This window comes from Mytilus edulis, chromosome 5, assembly GCF_963676685.1.
Source record: "Mytilus edulis chromosome 5, xbMytEdul2.2, whole genome shotgun sequence".
NCBI classification, from domain to species: Eukaryota; Metazoa; Mollusca; class Bivalvia; order Mytilida; family Mytilidae; genus Mytilus; species Mytilus edulis.
The window spans coordinates 70,747,356-70,769,705 of NC_092348.1; the positions used below are offsets into that span (position 1 = coordinate 70,747,356).

The following is a 22,350-nucleotide window of genomic DNA, read 5'->3' on the forward strand; positions in this document are numbered from 1 at the left end:
TGCTTGCATGTTCTTTACTGTATAAAATTAAACGACAATGTGACATATAAGTATCCAAAGTCATTAAAGCTTGAAATGCAAGTCAAGTTGTGTAGGGCAAACTTTATCTGTCAAAAACGTATACTGATAAAGTTGTATTGGAACATGGTGTAGTAGAGCACCCTTGATACTACCGCAGAGGTCGAGCCCTGAACAGCTTGGGGTAAGTATGTACACAACATTCAAGCTATACTTCATTTTTTATGAAATAAAAAAATGTTGAATTTCGGACCCTTTGGGCCTAAATTTGGACCATTTCGATAACTTGGCACAAAATACCAAAATCTCAAATTTAAAAACACGGTAAGATTCAGCATTCCAAAGTACCTCAAATATTCAACTGTTGTTGAAATCCAAAAGAATTTATTTCTTGACAGTTTGGACCCCACAAACTTGTTAAATGGGCCAAAAATTAATCATCGATAACCATATGCATGAGAGATGTACGTATTCAGTGATGAAGTTTCAATGCATTGGATAAATATAACTACACTTAAAATAAAGATTCTGATGAATTATAAAAAAATCTATGACATGCATCTTCTGATTGGTAAACAGACCCATACTCAAAATCCAATGTTAAAATTTGTTTGCACATGCGAATAGTGACTACTGCAGAAACATGAATTTTATCAAATTGGCATGCATTTGAAAATATTTTGCATTAATCTATAAACATTTTCAACTCTGAAATGATCCACATATTGTTATATTATGACAACGATGTGTTTTATTTAAAATAAATATTAATTATATGGAATTTATTGCAGTCTTCAATCAAACTTTTCATCTCAATGTCAGCACTATCAAATCCATTTCTTACTTTAATTATTGTTTGAGCAAGTCGGCTGAATTCGGAATTTAATGAATAAAAAGTAATAAAATTCATACAGTGAAAATGCAGCGCATATGCAATACTAATGAATCGCTCTACAGTGAAAATGAAAGTAAACTATCATTATTCAACAGTGAACATGACTCGCAAAAAGATAGCATCATAGTGGAATTCAATACAATATGGGCAAACTGAATAACAAAAGCTATTCTACATGTACGTTATACAACATTAATAGATAAATAAATTTGGTGTATTTACTGTCTTCTGATTGGTTAAAATTATTAGTTTTATTTTCAATGTTGTCAATTTTTATGGCGACACGCCCACTCTGACGTTGTATATTCATACGCCAACTTGTGTGTACGTTGTTATTGTTTTAATATAATTAATATAAAGAGTTCTTTGAGCCTTATTTTTGATAGAAATTTATTTATAATGAATGGCAATAATTTATTTTGATTTTATTGAACCATAAAACTATTTTTTGACTCTTCACATTTTACATAATCCGCTTCGCGGATTATTCAATGTGAAGAGTCAAAAATTAGTTTTATGGTTCAATAAATTCAAAATAAATAATAGCCATTCATTAATTGTGTTGTAATGAATATTTTTTGGAAACTACATCTTTCCTGCTGGTTTTAAACCACCTGCACGATGCGTTCGTAAAGCGTCCTGAATATTCACCTATTTCGGTATATATTTCACGTATGGATGGCTCTCGGCGCGATAAAAACCCGTTCCCATCTCTTACTTTGTATAACTTGAATGTATTATTTATTACTAAATAGAATGAAATTCAAAACAGTGTGGCTGTGGCCATTGATTGACTGGGACAATTTAGGTGAACGTTTGTATGTAACGACCACTGCTCACTGTGTACTTTTTAAAGACACTTAAACTATGGGGCCACCAAAGGTTCTCAACACCTTAATAAAGTAACTCGAAAATTAATCAGAAATAACACGATGTTTTGATTTATATCAATTATATAAATCAAAACATAAAGGTTATTCCTGATTATTTTTTCGAATTATTTTATAATTAAAGGCGTTAAGAAACCTTTGGTAACCCCACAGTTTAAATGTCTATCGTAGGTACGTCGTGAACAGTGGTCGTTACAGACAAACGTTGAACGTAAATTGTCCCAGTCAATGGATGAATTTAATGTGTCAATCAATGGCCACAGCAACACTGTTTTGAATTTCATTCTACAATACATGTGAACAATGTTCTTCATTTTCTTCAAAAATCATAATTTTTTCGTCTGTTTATTTACCATTCTACATCAGAAATGCATGGCATATACAGTGAAAATGGTATTTTAGGATCCGCACTTTACATACACTGTATAATGTTTGTGAAAATATTTCCATATTTAACTAATGTATCTTATACTACGACAATGGGGCTTGTTTATTTAAAATATGAAACGAATCTTGATAATTCAATTTGATTATTTCGACTATATATATTGTTTGCATTTTCAGAATGACTATTCATAAAATAATACGGCGTGTACTGTAACTTTTGTTAGCCTTAACGATTCGACGCTACAATTTGTAAACATACATGAACTAAGACAAGATAATACTGTGAATTGACCCGGAAACGAAAAAAAATTAAATATTTCACACTTGCATTAACTTGTATTGTCTGGGCTGTTTCTTATTCCTATAGTATATTAGATATACTGATAATGGATTGTTGAATTCAAACTAAATGTGTGTGTGTGGGGGGGTAATTAAAAAAAATTAAGACTTTAAAAACATGCGTTTTTGAAAAATTGATCACCGTAAGTCCTTCGAACCCAACAATTACCAAAACTCATATTATAGAGGAATAGAAGCTGTAAAAAATGTCAACAAAGCAAAAAAACAAAAATAACAATCAGAAAAGGGCCTGATTTATGTTAAATCAATAAGCAAAATACAAATTTTGCATACGGCAACCAACGACAACATTGTATTGACTTACAAGTTTTTGACCTGGCACATAGCTTATAAAAAAAAATGACAGGGTTGAACATATGTGTGACTGTTCCGCCCTCCTCTCTCCTCTAACCTTAAACAGTGGTGTTACAGCACTAACTTACTTTCGTCAACTAATTTTAATCCATATGTTTTGTTTGTCTCCGTGCATTCATAAGTGAGACAGTCAGACTTGCTGCTCTTAAACGGTTGACCAATATCTATACATTTTCCATTGTAGAGGCAACCTGAAATACATTTGTTAAATGAATAATCTTAAAACACAGACTTCTTTCTCATTATTTTATTTTTACTCAGTTTAGTTTACAACTGTAATAATTTGTAATGGAAATAGTTGCCGTTAGACTGGATATCAATAGTTTCGCGCTTTGCACGAAAACAGCCAATTATCGAAAACATCATCCTAACTTAAGTGCATCTTTGCTATGCGTGAAAATCATGGACAAGAACAATAAAAAAAAAAACAGCGAACAGGTTTGAATCTAGAAATCGAGAAAACTCAATTTTGTAAAAAAAAGAAACAACACCACGTTTCAGTCCCAGTACTTGGACAAATGTAAATCCTTTCTTGAAGACTGTTATGTTCATTTAGGCGTTTGTCTGTTATATTGTATGATAACAACCAATTCGGATGATTGTCATTACATCCTCATGTCAACAGCAGTTTTTTTTTCTTTTTACGTTTACAGTAAGAAATGTGGTACATCAATGTTTGTCAATGAGGCAACAATCCACCTAAACCATATGACGCATTACATGTATATGTCATCGTACGACCTTTACCAAGGAGCAACATCCATACTGCATACACCAGAATTTTACGTTTACGTTTATTGTACGCAGAATATATTTACGTCGTGAACTAAAAATTCATGAACAAGTACCTACAAAATAAAACACGAATGAAACAGACTTTCTTGCAAACTATGAGATATAACCGGTTGTACATGATAATGAAATACGACACATTCAAGTAATTACCTGCTTTAACAAGATATTCCTCTGCCGTGTGTTCACTTGTGACCCTGCAACCAATAGTAAAACAAGTATTCCATTCCCACGTTGTTCCTCCGGGATGACACACATCGTTGCTATCTGTACAACCTGTATTTGGAAGTAAAATGAATATATATTAGATAATTATAAAAGATTTCAAATGTACAAATGTACAATGTAACTACGACATGCTTGCAACCAGATACTCTCTTGTGCATTGCAAAACTGTCCAAAGTTTGGAATAAACGGATAAAATACTGCACTTTACCTTGTTAATTCCTATTCCCAACGATTAAATTGACTTAATCCTCAATCCTGTCGATACCTGTATCTTGGCTTTGCACAAAGTCATGTTTTTCTCTGAGTGTTTATGACGTATTTACACTAAATCCATTGGATGTTTGATGTGTACGGATTGATAATTTAGTCTTAGATGCATGATTTTTTTTATTTGTTGTTAGTAGCTTTGAACTAGCTGTCAGATAACTGCGACTACTCTCAGATCTGTTCTTAGTGTCTTTTTGTTGTTGGGATGTACAAGTTTCCTGCCACGTTCACTTGTATTTTTGTCCATCTGATGAGTTACGCCTTTTTCAACTGTTTTTTATATTTCGTTCTTATGTTGTACTGTTATACCACTTTCCCAGGCCAGGGGGAGGGTTGGGATCCCGCTCACATGTTTAACACCGCCATATTATGTAGGTATGTGCCTGTCCCAAGTCAGGAGCCTGTAATTCAGTGGTTGTTGTTTGTTTATGTGTTACATATTTGTTTTTGTTCAATTTTTTATATATAAATAAGGCCGTTAGTTTTCTCGTTAGTTGTGCATTGTCATTTCGGGGCCTTTTATTGCTGACTATGCGGTATGGGTTTTTCTCATTGATGAAGGCCGTACGGAGACCTATATATGTTCGTTTCTGTGTCATGTTGGTCTCTTGTGGACAGTTGTCTCATTGATAATCACATCTTTCTTCTTTTTTGTTTTATATTAAAACAAATGTCAATTGTTTTTCATATTTATTTGTAATGTACAGTAGCATGCGCAGCAAAACAAAATATGTGATTAATGCTCATGCATTTATATGAATCTTCTGTAAGCTTAAGGATGAGTATTTAGTATTCTAACATTTCCACTGACTTTTAAAAAAATCGAATGGAAGAAAGGGTATTTGGATTTTTTCCCAAATTTTTTCATGTACATCTTTACCCTTACTCATGTTACTGCAAATCAAACACTTTCAGCAAAATGTGTTTCTTGTAAAGTTGCTATATATGGTTTATTATCGGAATACTGTTTTTATTGAAGGAAAGATAACTCTACTTATACTACATATTTTTATACGAATATTCTTTTGTTTTCATATTGCATAGTTATCCTAATTAACAGTGTATCTCTGTTTAGTTTTTTTAAGTTATCAAAAATATCTTCTTATTTTTTAATCAAATCAGCTCGTTTTTGTACTGATTAAAGGATAGTTTAAATCTAGAGGTAATGTTTTAACGTCAGAAAGATCTCAGTAGTAACAAACTGCAGAAAGATTTGTTAATATACTTCTACTGAAACTGACTTATGACTGGCTCTTCCAAAGGTATAAAATAATAGCCAGTGTAAAAATAAGAGACCTGTAAATTTTGTTTTTAATTGATTTAAACAATTCTTACCATATAATGTTGTATTAAATGTATATCCGTTTCCTTTCTGAAGGCATGTTGTTCTTTTGCAAGTCTTAATGTCATTCTTATATTCGCCAAACGGTAAACATACACCTTCAATTAAACACCCTGAAAAACAATAGAGTATATTATGCCTGGTGACCAAAGTCAGCATAATTCAAATTCAATTTTACAATGCAAGAGCCATATAACATAAACGCAACTAACTATGCACCAAGCTGTTTTAATTTGAAAATTATAAACAATTTCACTGTCATAACTTTAATTACTAAAATTTAGATGTGATAATATTTCTGAAAGTACGATAAAATTTCAAAAAAAAAATGTTGTATCTTTAAAGAATAAGGAATAGGTTTGAAGTATGTTTTGGTTCGAAAAACATGACTTTAAAACGAGTATCGAGATTTAAAGACCGAGATAACTCAGATGAGAGTTGTATCAATCGGAATCATACCACATCTTCTTTTTTATAAGTTAACGAGCAAAGAAAATTATCTGTTTGGAACGATTAGCTTTCTTTGGTGTATTTCAAAATCTAGAAATGGGTATTTATTACTAGTGTGGATCTAGCCGGCGTTAATATTCATGAGGCTAGCCGTCAATAATATTCATGAGATCAAAACCGCGTTCGATGAAATGTTTTGGGTAGTTATTAGATTGTGACAATAAAATAACTTTTGCTGTTAATATCCATTATGGTTATGCTAGTTTATTGAAGGAATATAATAAACAGAAAAATAGAAACTGTCAATTACTATTTCAATGACATAATTCTTCAAAATAACGGAGATCAATAAGAGTCTTTAATATCAACATTACCAGTCCATTTAATTGCCTCTAAAATAGCCCATAGCACATAGCCCTAGACCCGTACGAGTTAGTCAGAAAAGGATAAGGGGGGTACCCTGGTATATCACAAATTCGAAAATGAACTATTGCCGGCTGGCCAAACGAAGAGATTCTCCACGTGGGCAATGATACCAGAGCAAGAGGTACTTATTGCCTTTAAAATGGCTCATAGCACTTATACCCTAGACCCGTACGAGTTTGTCAGTAGAGGGTTCAAAGGGGGGATATGGTATCCCGGACACAACGAATTCGAACTGAACTATTGCCGGCTGGCCAAACTAAGAGATTCTCCACATCGACCATTATACCAGAGGTAGAGGTTGGTATTGCCTCTAAAATGGCTCATACCACTTATGCCCTAGACCCGTACGAGTTAGTCAGAAAAGGATAAGGGGGTACCCTGGTATATCACAAATTCGAAAATGAACTATTGCCGGCTGGCCAAACGAAGAGATTCTCCACGTGGGCAATGATACCAGAGGAAGAGGTACTTATTGCCTTTAAAATGGCCCATAGCACTTATACCCTAGACCCGTACGAGTTTGTCAGTAGAGGGTTCAAAGGGGGGATATGGTATCCCGGATACAACGAATTCGAACTGAACTATTGCCGGCTGGCCAAACTAAGAGATTCTCCACATCGACCATTATACCAGAGGTAGAGGTTGGTATTGCCTCTAAAATGGTTCACAGCACTTATGCCCTAGACCCGTACGAGTTAGTCAGAAAAGGATAAGGGGGGTACCCTGGTATATCACAAATTCGAAAATGAACTATTGCCGGCTGGCCAAACGGAGAGATTCTCCACGTGGGCAATGATACCAGAGGAAGAGGTCCTTATTGCTTTTAAAATGGCCCATAGCACTTATACCCTAGACCCGTACGAGTTTGTCAGTAGAGGGTTCAAAGGGGGGATATGGTATCCCGGATACAACGAATTCGAACTGAACTATTGCCGGCTGGCCAAACTAAGAGATTATCCACATCGACCATTATACCAGAGGTAGAGGTTGGTATTGCCTCTAAAATGGCCCATACCACTTATGCCCTAGACCCGTACGAGTTAGTCAGAAAAGGATAAGGAGGGTACCCTGGTATATCACAAATTCGAAAATGAACTATTGCCGGCTGGCCAAACGAAGAGATTCTCCACGTGGGCAATGATACCAGAGGAAGACGTCCTTATTGCCTTTAAAATGGCCCATAGCACTTATACCCTAGACCCGTACGAGTTTGTCAGTAGAAGGTTCAAAGGGGGGATATGGTATCCCGGATACAACGAATTCGAACTGAACTATTGCCGGCTGGCCAAACTAAGAGATTCTCCACATCGACCATTATACCAGAGGTAGAGGTTGGTATTGCCTCTAAAATGGCCCATAGCACTTATGCCCTAGACCCGTACGAGTTAGTCAGAAAAGGATAAGGGGGGGTACCCTGGTATATCACAAATTCGAAAATAAACTATTGCCGGCTGGCCAAACGAAGAGATTCTCCACGTGGGCAATGATACCAGAGGAAGAGGTACTTATTGCCTTTAAAATGGCCCATAGCACTTATACCCTAGACCCGTACGAGTTTGTCAGTAGAGGGTTCAAAGGGGGGATATGGTATCCCGGATACAACGAATTCGAACTGAACTATTGCCGGCTGGCCAAACTAAGAGATTCTCCACATCGACCATTATACCAGAGGTAGAGGTTGGTATTGCCTCTAAAATGGCCCATACCACTTATGCCCTAGACCCGTACGAGTTAGTCAGAAAAGGATAAGGGGGGTACCCTGGTATATCACAAATTCGAAAATGAACTATTGCCGGCTGGCCAAACGAAGAGATTCTCCACGTGGGCAATGATACCAGAGGAAGAGGTACTTATTGCCTTTAAAATGGCCCATAGCACTTATACCCTAGACCCGTACGAGTTTGTCAGTAGAGGGTTCAAAGGGGGGATATGGTATCCCGGATACAACGAATTCGAACTGAACTAATGCCGGCTGGCCAAACTAAGAGATTATCCACATCGACCATTATACCAGAGGTAGAGGTTGGTATTGCCTCTAAAATGGCCCATAGCACTTATGCCCTAGACCCGTACGAGTTAGTCAGAAAAGGATAAGGGGGGTACCCTGGTATATCACAAATTCGAAAATGAACTATTGCTGGCTGGCCAAACGAAGAGATTCTCCACGTGGGCAATGCTACCAGAGGAAGAGGTACTTATTGCCTTTAAAATGGCCCATAGCACCTATACCCTAGACCCGTACGAGTTTGTCAGTAGAGGGTTCAAAAGGGGGATATGGTATCCGGATACAACGAATTCGAACTGAACTATTGCCGGCTGGCCAAACTAAGAGATTCTCCACATCGACCATTATACCAGAGGTAGAGGTTGGTATTGTCTCTTAAATGGCCCATAGCACTTATGCCCTAGACCCGTACGAGCTAGTCAGAAAAGGATAAGGGGGGTACCCTGGTATATCACAAATTCGAAAATGCACTATTGCCGGCTGGCCAAACGAAGAGATTCTCCACGTGGGCAATGATACCAGAGGAAGAGGTACTTATTGCCTTTAAAATGGCCCATAGCATTTATACCCTAGACCCGTACGATTTTGATAGTAAAGGGTTAATAGGGGGGATATGGTGTCACGGTATACAACGAATTCGATCTGAATTATTGCCGGCTGGCCAAACTATGAGATTCTCCACGTGGGCCATTATATATACCAGTGGTAGAGGTAGGCATTTCCTCTAAAATGGCCCATAACAATCATGCCCTAGACCTGTGCAAATTTGTCAGCAGACGGTTTAAAGGGGGATATGGTATCCCGGTGTACAACGAAGTCAAAATGAAATATTGCCAGCTGACCGACTAAGATAATCTAAACGTGGACCATATTAGCAGAGGTAGAGGTAGCCATTGCCTTTAAGATGGGCCATAGCACTAACCCTGATTGCGTTGTCAAACATATCAGATGTATGGAATAATGTTGCCTCGAAAATTACCCATGGTTCTTATGTCCTAGACCCGTACCTGTTGAACAGCAAAGGGAAGTACTCTTGTATATCACAAAGACCAAACTAAGAGTTTCTCCTTGTGGGCTAACAAAAAGATTAGCGTAGGTGTTTTCTCTAAAAAGGCCCATGTATCGTATATCATAGATCCGTACGTATTGGTAGGAAAAGGGTAAGGGAAGTACTCTTGTATATCAAAATATTCAAACATACTTTTACTTGCTGGTCATTTTAAAGGTAATTAGTACCTTAACCTCTGTATCATGGTCCACGAGGAGAATCTTTTAGTTTGACAAGTCGTCAATAGTTCAATTCGACTTTGAGATATATAAAGGTGCCCATCTTTCTCTTTGCTGACTAGGTCGTACGGTCTAGGGTATAGTAGTATGGGTCATTTTAGAGGCAATTCCTATTTCTTCCTCTGATATAATGACCAACGTGGAGAATTTCTTAATTTGGCCATCCGGCAATAGTTTTTTTCGACTCCGAGTACCACAACCCTTGTTATCCCCTCCTGACAAACTCGTACGGGTCTAGGACATAAGTACTATGGGCCATTATACAACTACTAGATATACCTCTTGTGTCATGACCCATGTGGAAAATGTCTTGGTTTGGCCAGCTGGCAATAGTTCATTTCGACTTTGTGATATATAAAGGTACCAACCTTATCCTTTCCTGGCTAAGTCGTAGGAGTCTAGGGCATTAAAGATTTTTGTCATTTTTGAGGCAATGGATACCTCTCCCTCTGATATAATGACTCGTGTGAATAATTCTTTCTATTCAAGCTCTAATGTCAACATGTCACACATGTTACAATGAATATGGGCAGCGAGAACGTTGCGTTTGTGATTTTGCTCTTAACATACTTGGGCCGCACATGAATTACTTTAAAATAAATGAAAGTGATCACAACATTAATTATTAAAGTTCTAATAAAATAAATTACTAGTAAAATTTTAAAGTTTATATGTAAAATATTTAACAGCCCACGGTTTAAATTCATTTTAATGTCCATATGCTAATCACACGTTATCATTTTACTTTTCACGATTTATATTTAACACATGTTAGTCTATGTTTTTATTTTCGTCTTTTCCTCACTCTGAGCTGCTATATTTTCAAGTTCCAAAGAATTCAAGTTTGATGATTGGTCTAGATATCAAACCAGTTTTTGTTCGAATTATGGCTGATCGTGTAAGTCCATCTTTGCCGTAAAATAATTTGTCAATGATCGCCAAAGTCCAATTTACTCTAGGTACATAGTCCTGAATCTGAACTACATATTTCCGACGTTAATGTTCTATGTGTTTCGATCTGTGTATCGGTAATATTTCCTAAGCGAATTTATGTATTCCTGCTTCCATCTTTTTATGTAGTTTTTAAGAATTAATGAAAGAAACTTCGATTGTCTAGCCAGTTACTGGTTCATGCGTAGTGTCTTTGGTTCCTGGTTGTAAACTACAGTCTTTAAGGCCGTTATACGGTAGCGTCTTGGTCCGTTTTCAATATAATAAATGTGACGGAGTAAGGGGTTCGTCGTCCGCGTTTGATCCGATGAAACGTATGTTAGTGGGCGATCACTGAGTAAACGTTCTACTTCAGTCATTATCGTGTTGAGTGTTTTATTGTCCATATGTGCTCGTTTAATGCAGTTTTTCGTTATTCCTCTCAATCTCTCCCACCATCCACCGAACAAAATTGTTCCATAAGGATTAAGCTTCTCCGTTACATGATGATTTTGATAAATGTTCAACTTCTTATGCTCTCGCATCATACAAATCATTTACAAATACTAAACGTGATGCATGGAAGAAGTCTAACAAAGCTCTTTGTTAATTAAAGCTCGATATAATATTGTCAACATAAAAGTATTTCTTTAACATTGCTGTCCAGTCTGTTGAATTGCAGTCAAATGTTTACGTATAACAGCATTTAGGATAAACGGAGAGAAAGTTGCTCCAAATTATACTGACTTGAATCTGTTTGCGGTTAGTTGACTATTTGGGTCATCCGGGTTACTACGCATAAGAGAATCTGGTAACATCACGATATTCTTCATCCAGCCCATAATAAGTAAGGCTTTTTTCTATACCTGTCGAGACGGCGTATTTGTGTATTCTAAATCGGAGAAAAATTCCGGTTAAATCATTAAAGTTTGGCCAAAGATCCATCAAACAATCATTTAAGCTTAGATTAATAGGTGAAGGTTTGCAGCTACAGTCAAATACAATTCTGATTGGCGTGGTTGACGACTTTTTACGGAAATGATGTTGCGGTATGGAATGAACAATTGTGTTGGCTGATCGTTCATCAACTCTCTCGATAAATCTACGTTTTTCTTGTTCATTAATAATTTTTCCGTTTTTCTGTAAAAGTGTAAGTTCACGATTGAGACGCTTAATGACATTTTCTGTTCTCCGTTATTCAATACTTCTGTTGTCTAGTAAGGCGTGGTGTTCCTCCTTACAAGGTAACTTATCAACATATCTTTATGCTTCCATATGGTTACCTCTACCATTTGATTTATATACATCTTGGAATTGTCTGTTTTCAGATTTGTTGTCACTATTATTTATACTAGCAGCTTCAACTTCCATAAATTTCTCCATTATAAAAGTTCTACTCTTCATAGATATGAATTAGATATAATTCAATAGAGAATCTTCAACCATTGGGTCATGTGAGACCGGATGGTCTAATTTCAAGCCAAACAAATACTTTAAATTTGTTATATTACGTACATAAGTCTTCATTGGTACAGCTATTTCTGGTACAATCAAAACGTTGATAGGTAATTTGCCGTTGTCTGTGCCATCACTTGTGTCACAAAATCCTGACAAGTTTATGGTCTTCTGTCTGGTAATTGTCAAATCAAGCTCTGTAGCTTATTTTTCTATGATGAGGGCATCTGTGCGCCCTTGTCAAATAATGTGTTTGTGTAAGTACATTGAATGCCCGAACTTACTTGCGCTACGACAGTTTTTAGTCTGTGTCTGTGAGTGAGGAACTGTACCCATTTTCTTCGCGTTGTGTTGTGTTTACTGAATTGTGTTACTAGTAATATATTCATTAGTGTTACTCTGTTTTTCATCTTTTTAACCTCGTCTTTGCATAAACTAGTATGCTGCTTTATTTACATTTCCTGCAACTTTTGTGTGATTTGCAATCAGCTATATTGGGGGTCAAAGACAGTTAAAACATAAACGATGCTGTTTAACAACAGAAATATTTGCTGTTTGATCAATTATCTTAGTGCAATTAACGGGAACATGTGATTCGTTACAAAAGTACACATGATTTTACGTTTATTTGTGTTGATTTATTTTGTACGTACCTTTGCATTGGTGTGAAATGCTGCTGTAGTGGTTTAAGTTTCCGTATGATCAGAGGAATTGCCTCTCTCCATAATGTTGAGTTCTTGAGATAGTATATGTAGTAGTTCATTTAATTGCCAACTATTTGATTCATGGTGTCTTGTAAGATTTATGCGTACGTCCCCGGTAACTTTTTCAATATGATAGGGACCAATAATGGGTCATATGTATTCTCTGTCTGACCAAGGGATTCTAAACCACGTACATATGTTTCAATTTTGTCGTAAAAAATAACGTAAGCTCTTGTATGAAGGTATGTAAAATTATGCATTCGTTTGCGTGATGTTGCGAACTTGTGGCATTTGTGTTTAGCGTTGATGTTTGTACTTAGATAAATTTGCTATTGGCTGTATTTTTTTTCTAAATTAAATAAATAATCATCAGAGTTAACGATTTCTGTTTCGAAGGTTATTGGAATCAACAAGTTTTGTGCCGCTCTCCCCATTTTTCGTCGAATTTCTGGAATATTCCGGAGACGGCACTACTATGTCCTACTAGTATCGATTTCAGCTGTAAATTCATCCTGGTCACTTGACACCAATATCGTTAAGAGGTTCACTTGACACCAATATCGTTAAGAGGTTCACTTGACACCAATATCGTTAAGAGGTTCACTTGACACCAATATCGTTAAGAGGTTACATCGGACAACTATATAGCTAACAATAACAAAAGCGAATAGAATGTATGTATATCTATTTTGACTCTAATGTCAACACGTGACACTTACGTAACATTACAATGATTAACAACAGCGAAAACTTGATCAATTACTCCTTAACATATTGTCTAAGTATCGGTACCCAATACGATTGTAATACGTAAGTAAGCGTAGCATTGAGTCCGAATTAAGTGAACGCTCGTGTGCGTCTGTCACTATCAGTTTGGTAAGTAAATGATTCGCAGGTAATAAATACGGAAATTCTCTAAAATGATTCCGCTGTGAATCCTTCCATTGCATCTCTAAAAGCTACCGTCATCTATGAAGAGTCACAATTGTCTAGTGCTAGGATATTGCCTAGTGTTTTTATCTCAGATGTTTGGTATATCGGTATATTGGTAGTTAAATATGAACCGCTGAACGTAAGCAGTTACTCAAATCACTTTCCTGAAAATTTCAATATTTCCAATTGTCTATAACGTTACTGATATCATAGTGATCAGTATGAACTTCATTGTTTAGAAATTCCTCGTCTTCGTTTTTTTCTGTAATTGTCAATACCGTTAACTAATTCTGTCTTTTTTTAAAGGACACTATCGATGTATTGATCGACGTCAATTCCTCGTGTTAAGAGATTGGTTGGGTTGCATTCTTTTGGGCAATATCTCCATTAATGTTGATTTTGTAGATTTTGTTATTCCTCGCGCTTGATTCACAATAAATCGTTTAAACAGTTTCGATGATTTAACCAGTGCAATACTATACAGCTATCCGACCAGAAAGCCACGTTTTTACATTAGAAGGTCGATTTTACATGAAAAGCTAGTCTAGTTCCAATAACTGCGGCCATAAGTTCTAGTTGCGGTTATGTAAGGGTTTTCACTTGCGCTAATCTGCTTTTCGCAATCACTAAGTAAACGTAATTTCGGTTCCGTTGTTCAGATAGTCAGTCGCAAAATACGTGTTGTTCAAGGTATACCGAAGATTAGATGAAACAAAGGAGAATACAAAATTCGATCAAGTAGAAGTCATTACAACACTAGGAAAACTTGTGCAAACACAAACATTGTTTTAGGACTTGAATGAACAAATTCTAAAGTTAACGGAACCGGAAGATGTGGTAAATTAGATTATTTCATTCAGATGAATTTTCGGTTAATATGATAACCTTGGTTTGACACGTACGTAAGTTCATACAAATGTCCAAAATCCTACAGTCCCGTCACATTGAATCAAATACTAAAGTACTAGAACGCACACTTTAAATCCAAAAACTATACCGTTTGTTTCAACGCAAAACATAGCAAACCTACACAACGCACTGTCGTTTGAAAACCAGTTTGCCCAAGCCATTCTCACAATCAACACGCAATAAAGTACATTTCCTGCAACTTTTAATCAGAGTAACGTACCAAAACTTACGCTTCCAACTTTCGAAGGCACGATTTCAGAATGGTAAACCTTCTGGGACTCATGTGAGTCGTCCGTACATCTTAACTAGTTACTTACAAATATACAAAAGTGTAACTGCTTGAAAGCTCATGAAGTAGAACACGAAGCACTAAATTTAGAAATCCCTACGCCTATAAATTAGTAAACAAGCTTACGAAGTTTTTTACAATCAAATTTGAGGTAGCGTCAAGGTCTAGAAACTTTGGGTAAGACACATGAAACATACGGCACACTACTTCTTCCCATTATTGTCAACAAATTACCCGTTGAAGTCAGAAAATATCTCGCGCGAGGACATAGAACAAAAACGTTGGTATAACGGACCTCCCTGAAAGCATATTAGACGATATCGTTATACCGGACACAGGACAAAAGAGTCGACATCCGAAATTGGTGAAATCTAAATCTTACAAGAATATTGAGACTAGACCTAGCGTTTAATGTCACGAAATACATCCACCAACTCATTGCAGTAAAACAGCCGACACATAATGCCGTATGAACAAATTTGTTATCTTTAACTACCTTGGTATACACAGACTAAACGAATGTAAATCTAAACGCACATTGTAATGAGAAACACCACACAAACTAATGTAATGCACGTTAAACCCACTATCTTCGAATTCGCCCAACGTTCAACTCGTGAATGACATTGATGATACGGAACATAATACTACTATTTTGTATTCTCAACGGAATTGCAATCGAATGTACTTTTGAAAACTGCCGTGGCACAAGTAGGCTCAAATCAGTTCTTTATCGATACGGATATTCTTTTTGACGAAGGAGGGCAAACATCTTTTGAAACGCAAAACTTAACTAAATTTACAGATAGCGGGAACATAAATAATATATTAATCGGCATTTGGAGGTGCAGAGAAAAACGTGAGACACATAGAAAAGTCAACAATCTATCTGAAAACCGATGTAGGACACGTATTGTCAATCAAAGTACTGATAGTACAGATGATCGGCATGCCTATACAGAATCACATACGTAATATTGATACACAGAACGGTTACTTGCGTGGTTTAAAGATAGCGCACACGTTGACAAAGCACGATTCATTCGAGATATCGTTGCTGGTAGCTATATAGGCGCATATCACTACGGGGACATTGTTAAAGATTATATAGTCCGTGTAAACGATCCGACCGCCGTGAAATCCAATATCGGATAAATGCTTTCGGTACTTACATACGGTAAGAAAACAAACACGTCGAAGACTAGTATGTGTAATGTTCTAGTCTCACACAAAGTTAAAGAATTCAATCTGGAGAGATTTTGGAAGTTAGATTCAATAGGAATAAATAGTAGGGAGGTAGACGAAGACGACAATGCATATATTTAAGTCTATCAGGACAGATCAATTGAGTTCTGAGAAAACAAATATTCCGCTATGTTACCTTGAAAACGTGATGAATTGCCTATAAATTAAGCAGTCACGAACAGAAGGACAGAAAACGTCCTTCAAAGACTTACTCAAAACTCAGATATGTTAAAAAAGTACGGGAACATTATACAAGAACAGGAACGAAGAGGATTCATAGAGAAGGTAGATGAAACAGATGAACTTAAGAAAAGTATCACTACATTCCTTATCATCCTGTACAGAAGGAATCAAGCACTATGCCTATCAAAATTGTTAACGACTGCATTTGTCGACATCGCATAATTCGCAAAGTTTGAATGACTGATTTGTTTGTGGACAACATTCTGTTAAGTTTACAGAACGAGGGTGGGCTGACTATAAGGAAGGGAGATCAATGATGGAGGAAACTGGATTCTATCTACGATCCTGGACGTCAAACCGTATGGATATACGTAAGCTAGCTAAAACGGAAAAAGTACTACTATATGCGGACAAAACACAAAAGTACTTGGTATGTTATGGAATAGCTGATTCGATGATCTGGTGAACCAGAAATTTATACGGCCGCTTTGTGAAAAATTGTGCAAATCATGCTACAGGAATAAAATTTGGCATAGACTCAGCTCAGCTGTTACTCTTTTATTCAAGATAAGGAGGCATTTGAAAAAAATGTCTCACATCCGGTAAAAATCTTAAATGGCCGACATCATACTTAAATCATCCAAATATCAGAGGCTAGTGTAAGTGTGTGAAAAGCGGTTTTTATCATGCTGATATAATAATATTTGGAACAAACCTTTGTTATGTACTACTTTTGGATATTTTATATAGATTAGATGTCTTTTAAAACCCTACTTTCGGTAAAATCCGACATGGCGGACATTGTACTAAAATAAGCTTATTTTTAAAGGAGGGTATTGCTACTATCATTAAATTTTTCAGGAACCTTTCTTTGATGCTGCTAATGGATACAATACATAAGACATATGTCTTTAAAAGCATTACTTCCGGTTATAGTCAAACTGGCGGACACGAAACATCATTATTTTACTTTAATATTCAATTTATTTCAAAATGTAAAGAAACTGGTTTTTTTTTGTGCTGGTCAGTTACCATTTGGTTTTGGCTTTAAGTTATCTTCTAAACCACCTATTGTATTCTATAGATAATGATTAAATACAAAGCTAACACTTCCGGTATATAAAACCAATTTGGAGTAAATTTCAAAGATGAGTCCTCAGTTCATATCTTCGAAATAGAGCTTTTATTTGGATAGATTGATGAAAATAAGATAAAATTACTGTAGTACTAAAACATCTTTAAAAGTACAGATCATTTATGGCCGCAAATATTCACAATCGGAAAGCTGATTTTCCTCATTTACTAAGACAGCGGCGGTATTGGTTTTTACATCAATAATGTACAAGCTCCTGATAAGGTGAAGAGGCCTCACAAAGAGTTGTCCAAAGGGGTTCCAATGTTTCATATTTCCCCCGCCATTATAAGCGTCTGGAATAGTAAGCATAGAAACCAAATCTCAAGCTTGTTACTCATCCACACCCGCCATGGTATATTGCACGTTTTACATGATGAAAAACATTAGACCGAGTCGTTCAAATATCATCAATAAGTCTTTCCACTTTCAAAAACATGTTTTCTTGCTTCGTAAACCCCATCTGATGAGTTTGTTCGATCTTACTACAAAACCACGTATCGTTTTATCAATGGCATTATCAAATCCATATCTGGTGATGTTGGCTGATCAATCATCATTCTAAATCATTAAGTCACATCTTCAAACGCCATCCATGTCAACAACGAAGTTCCCTTTCAAGTAAACGTGCACTTGAAAGGTCATTATATCTAAGGCTTTTTCCACTTCCAAATACGAGCCAAAGTTCATCTGCCCCCATGTCACGGAATAATGACACAGCAATGACAGCAGCATCAGTATCGACTGTTCAAGTCATGAGTCAGTTAAGTCTGTGAATCACTGCATCAGACACATGTTTTTTTTGTATATTGATTCTATAGTATAAGCCTATTCATTTTAACATGGGGCTAAACTTGAAACACCATCATGTGGTGAATAACACAAAACATCCTGAGCATTTGTTGCTACAACTAACTCTTCCTCAAAATCTATTGAGCAAGCGCCTGTGAATAAAAACTAAAAAGTTCTTTCTTAATGTCGTCATCTCTCAGAAAACTTTACCAATTTTGAGATTTGTTTCGACTCTGGATTCGTCTTTGTATTCTCTTACCCCTAAGTGTATTTCTTTTTTCTTGTGGCAGCATTCAAACTACCGGTATTGTCTATATATGCATTCATCCACTGTTACAGTTTCAAGTTGTTTCATAACGAGTATGCTGATAGGGTATTATGCCCTTATCTTAAAAAGCATGAAACTATTATGATAAAGTCTTGGATGCATATGACAGTTGTAGCAACACATGTTCAGGATATTCTATCTTTACCGCCGTGATGCGTTTCAAGTTAAACACCATATTAATACATATGTATTAAAAGGCTGACACTAGAATCATGGTGCATGTGTCTGATGCAGTGAAACACGAAATTAAACAAGTCATTATTCGAACAGTCGTTACTGATGATGCTGTCATTACTGTTTCGCTATTCCGTGACATAGGGGTAGACGAACTATGGATTGTGTTTAAGAGGAGGAAAAGCTTTGGATAAATATATATAAATGACCTTCCAAATGCACTCGCTATTCGGGATCACACACAAATATTGTGATCCATTTTCCGGTTGTGATACGGTTCTCTGTTTTCTTGAAAAGGGGGAAAAAGACTGTTTGGGAGACATTGGTAGCATTTGAAGATGTGACTTTAACTTAAAGAATGATAATTGATCCGCCTAAATCACCGGTGTTTACTGTAAGATAGCAAAAAATAATCATATGGGGTTAGCATGGTTAACAAAGCAAGAAATATCTATTTACGGAAAAGGGTAGGTTAATTGAGGTAATCATCTTAGTCTAGTCTTTTCCAGCATGCAAAATGTACAATATACTAAGACACGTGTTTAGGGGACGAGCCTGAAATTGGCTCGTATGCTACCAAGTCCAGGCGCTAATGGATGACGACGGGACAAAGAGGATCACTTTTAAAAAACTCTTTCTGAGGGCTCATCATATTGTCAGAAGCTTGCACATTGTGGATGTAAGAAAGGTTGTCGCGGTTGTTTTTATGAGGAAAATCAAGTCTCTCGTGCCCTGCGTCGTGTGCATGTGGTGGTAACTGGGAATTTACAAGGTTTTTTTGCCAAATAGTGGTAATTTTTAAAAGGTTTAAAAAGTGATTTTATTTTGATTAAATCAATCTATCCAAAGCTCTACATCGAACATATGGAGTGAGGACTCATCTTTGACATTTACGCCATATTGGTTTTTTTTTTTTACCGGAAGTGTTAACTTTGTATTTAAATATTAACTACAGAATATGATAAGTGGTTTAGAGGATAAATTAAAGCCTAAAGTTGATGACCACCACAAAAAAAACCCACTTTCTTCACATTTTGAAAAAAAGATAAATATCAAAATAAAAAAATGACATATTTATGTCCTCCATTTTGAATATTACCGGAAGAAAGGATTTTTAAGACATATATCTTATACATTGTATTCCTTGGAAGCATCAAAGAAATGTTCCTGTATAATTTAATGATAGTAACAATACGTTAAAACACATTTCAATCCCCCTCCCTAAAAAATAATCTTATTTTAGTCAATGTCCACCATATTGGATTCTACCGAAAGTAGGGTTTTTAGAGACATTTTATCTATATAATATATCCAAAAGTATTACATAACAAAGGTTTGTACCAAATATTATTATAGCAGCATGCTGATAAATCCTTTTCACATACTGTGGATTCATTATTATTCGTGGGATACCAATTTTTCGTGGATTTCGTTGGTACAGTCAAACCACGAAATTTGATGTTCACGAATATCCACGAATATGTAAGTTTCCCTGAATCCACGAAAATTGGTACCCACGAAAATAAATGAATCCACAGTACTAGCCTTCTATATTGGGCCGATTAAAGTATGATGTCCGCCATTTTTTATTTAACCGGCAGTGAGACATTTTTTTCAAATGCCTTCTTATCTGAAATAAAAGAGTAATATTTCAGGAAGGTCTATGCCAATGTTCATGCTTATATCAGGATGTGCACAACTCGTCTGAAATATACTTGTGGCCGCCGGACTAAATGTGATATTCCAATACTAGACATTGTAACAAAAAGTGAGATTTTGAAAATTCTTCGAAAAAATACGATCCACTTAGAATACTTAGCCCGGTCACAAATACGAACAAAGAAGCTCATACAGGATCTATGGAAAAGTGGATTGAATTGGGATAAACACGTTTCGGAAAACTCTAAGGATTACTGTAGCAAGCGACTTTGAGAAAGCGACACACAACGTATTTCCGAGACATTATTTCTCCGGTAATTCTATTTCGGAATAGTCTGGTAACAGCGCTTCTGTCTTCTGTTCTCCGATCTGACTGATTTCATTTTTTCGAGATCCGGGTCACGGTATCATAAATAAAGATGATAGTTAAGGCAATATGTACTACAACAACTGTTCAGCCAGTACATTAAATATACATATTCGTATTCCAAGGCGAAGTCACTGACAGTACGACGTCGACAATGGACAAGTACAATAAATCGGACGTTATGCTTCCGCGATAGGTTAACCAATAATGGCTAACGTGGAGAATCTCTTAGTATGGCCAGTCAGCAATAGTTAATTTCCATTTTTAACCCTCTTCTGAAAAATCTTACGGGTCTAAGGCATCAGTGCTTTTATCCATTTTAAAGCTAATAACTACCTTTGTCCCTGTTATCGTGGCCCTAGTGGAGAATCTTTTAGTTTTGCTAGTCGGCAACAGTTCAATAAACCCCTTTCCCTTTGCTGACTGACTCGTACGGGTCTAGGGCATAAGTGTTATGGGTCATTTTAGAGTCAATATCAACTTCTACCTCTGGTATAATTGTCGATGTGGAGAATCTCTTAGCTTGGCCAGCCGGCAATAGTTCAGTTCGAATTTGTTGTAAACCGGTATCCCATATCCCCACTTTGAACCCTCTACTTACTTACTCATACGGGTCTAGAGTATAAGTGCTATGGGTCATTTTAAAGTCAACAAGGTCTATTAGGGATCCTGACCCATATACCAGGGTACCCCCTTATCCTTTCAAGACTAACTCGTACGGGTCTAGGGCATAAGTGCTCTGGGCCATTTTATAGGCCATACCAACCTCTACCTCTGGTATCATGGACGATGTGGAGAATCTCTTAGTTTGGCCAGCCGGCAATAGTTCAGTTCGAATTCGTTGTAAACCGGAATACCATATCCCCCCTTTTAACCCTCTACTGACAAACTCGTACGGGTCTAGGGTACAAGTGCTATAGGCCGTTTTAAAGGCAATAAGTACCTCTTCCTCTGGTATCATTGCCCACGTGGAGAATCTCTTCGTTTGGCCAGCCGGCAATAGTTCATTTTCGAATTTGTGATATACCAGGGTACCCCCCTTATCCTTTCCTGACTAACTCGTACGGGTCTAGGGCATAAGTGCTATCGGCCATTTTATAGGCAATACCAACCTCTACCTCTGGTATGATGGTTGATGTTGAGAATCTCTTAGTTTGGCCAGCCGGCAATAGTTCAGTTCGAATTCGTTGTAAACCGGAATACCATATCCCCCCTTTTAACCCTCTACTGACAAACTGGTACGTGTCTAGGGTACAAGTGCTATAGGCCGTTTGAAAGGCAATAAGTACCTCTTCCTCTGGTATCATTGTCCACGTGGAGAATCTCTTCGTTTGGCCAGCCGGCAATAGTTCATTTTAGAATTTGTGATATACCAGGGTACCCCCCTTATTCTTTCCAGACTAATTCGTACGGGTCTAGGGCATAAGTGCTCTGGGACATTTTATAGGCAATACCAACCTCTACCTCTGGTATGATGGTCGATGTGGAGAATCTCTTAGTTTGGCCAGCCGGCAATAGTTCAGTTCGAATGCGTTGTAAACCGGAATAC

The 22,350-nt window shown here is 36.6% G+C and overlaps 1 protein-coding gene across 1 annotated transcript in view; it reads right to left on the reverse strand.

The window, feature by feature from the left end:
* The window catches only part of LOC139524354 (uncharacterized), a 262,486-nt gene that overhangs the window by 232,150 nt on the left and 7,986 nt on the right, over positions 1-22,350 (reverse strand). The window contains exons 4-6 of the mRNA XM_071319119.1: positions 5,527-5,646; positions 3,850-3,972; positions 2,973-3,095 (exon numbers count right to left, since the gene is read on the reverse strand). Of these exons, the coding sequence (XP_071175220.1) occupies positions 2,973-3,095; positions 3,850-3,972; positions 5,527-5,646 (366 nt within the window). The remainder of the gene's footprint in view (positions 1-2,972; positions 3,096-3,849; positions 3,973-5,526; positions 5,647-22,350) is intronic.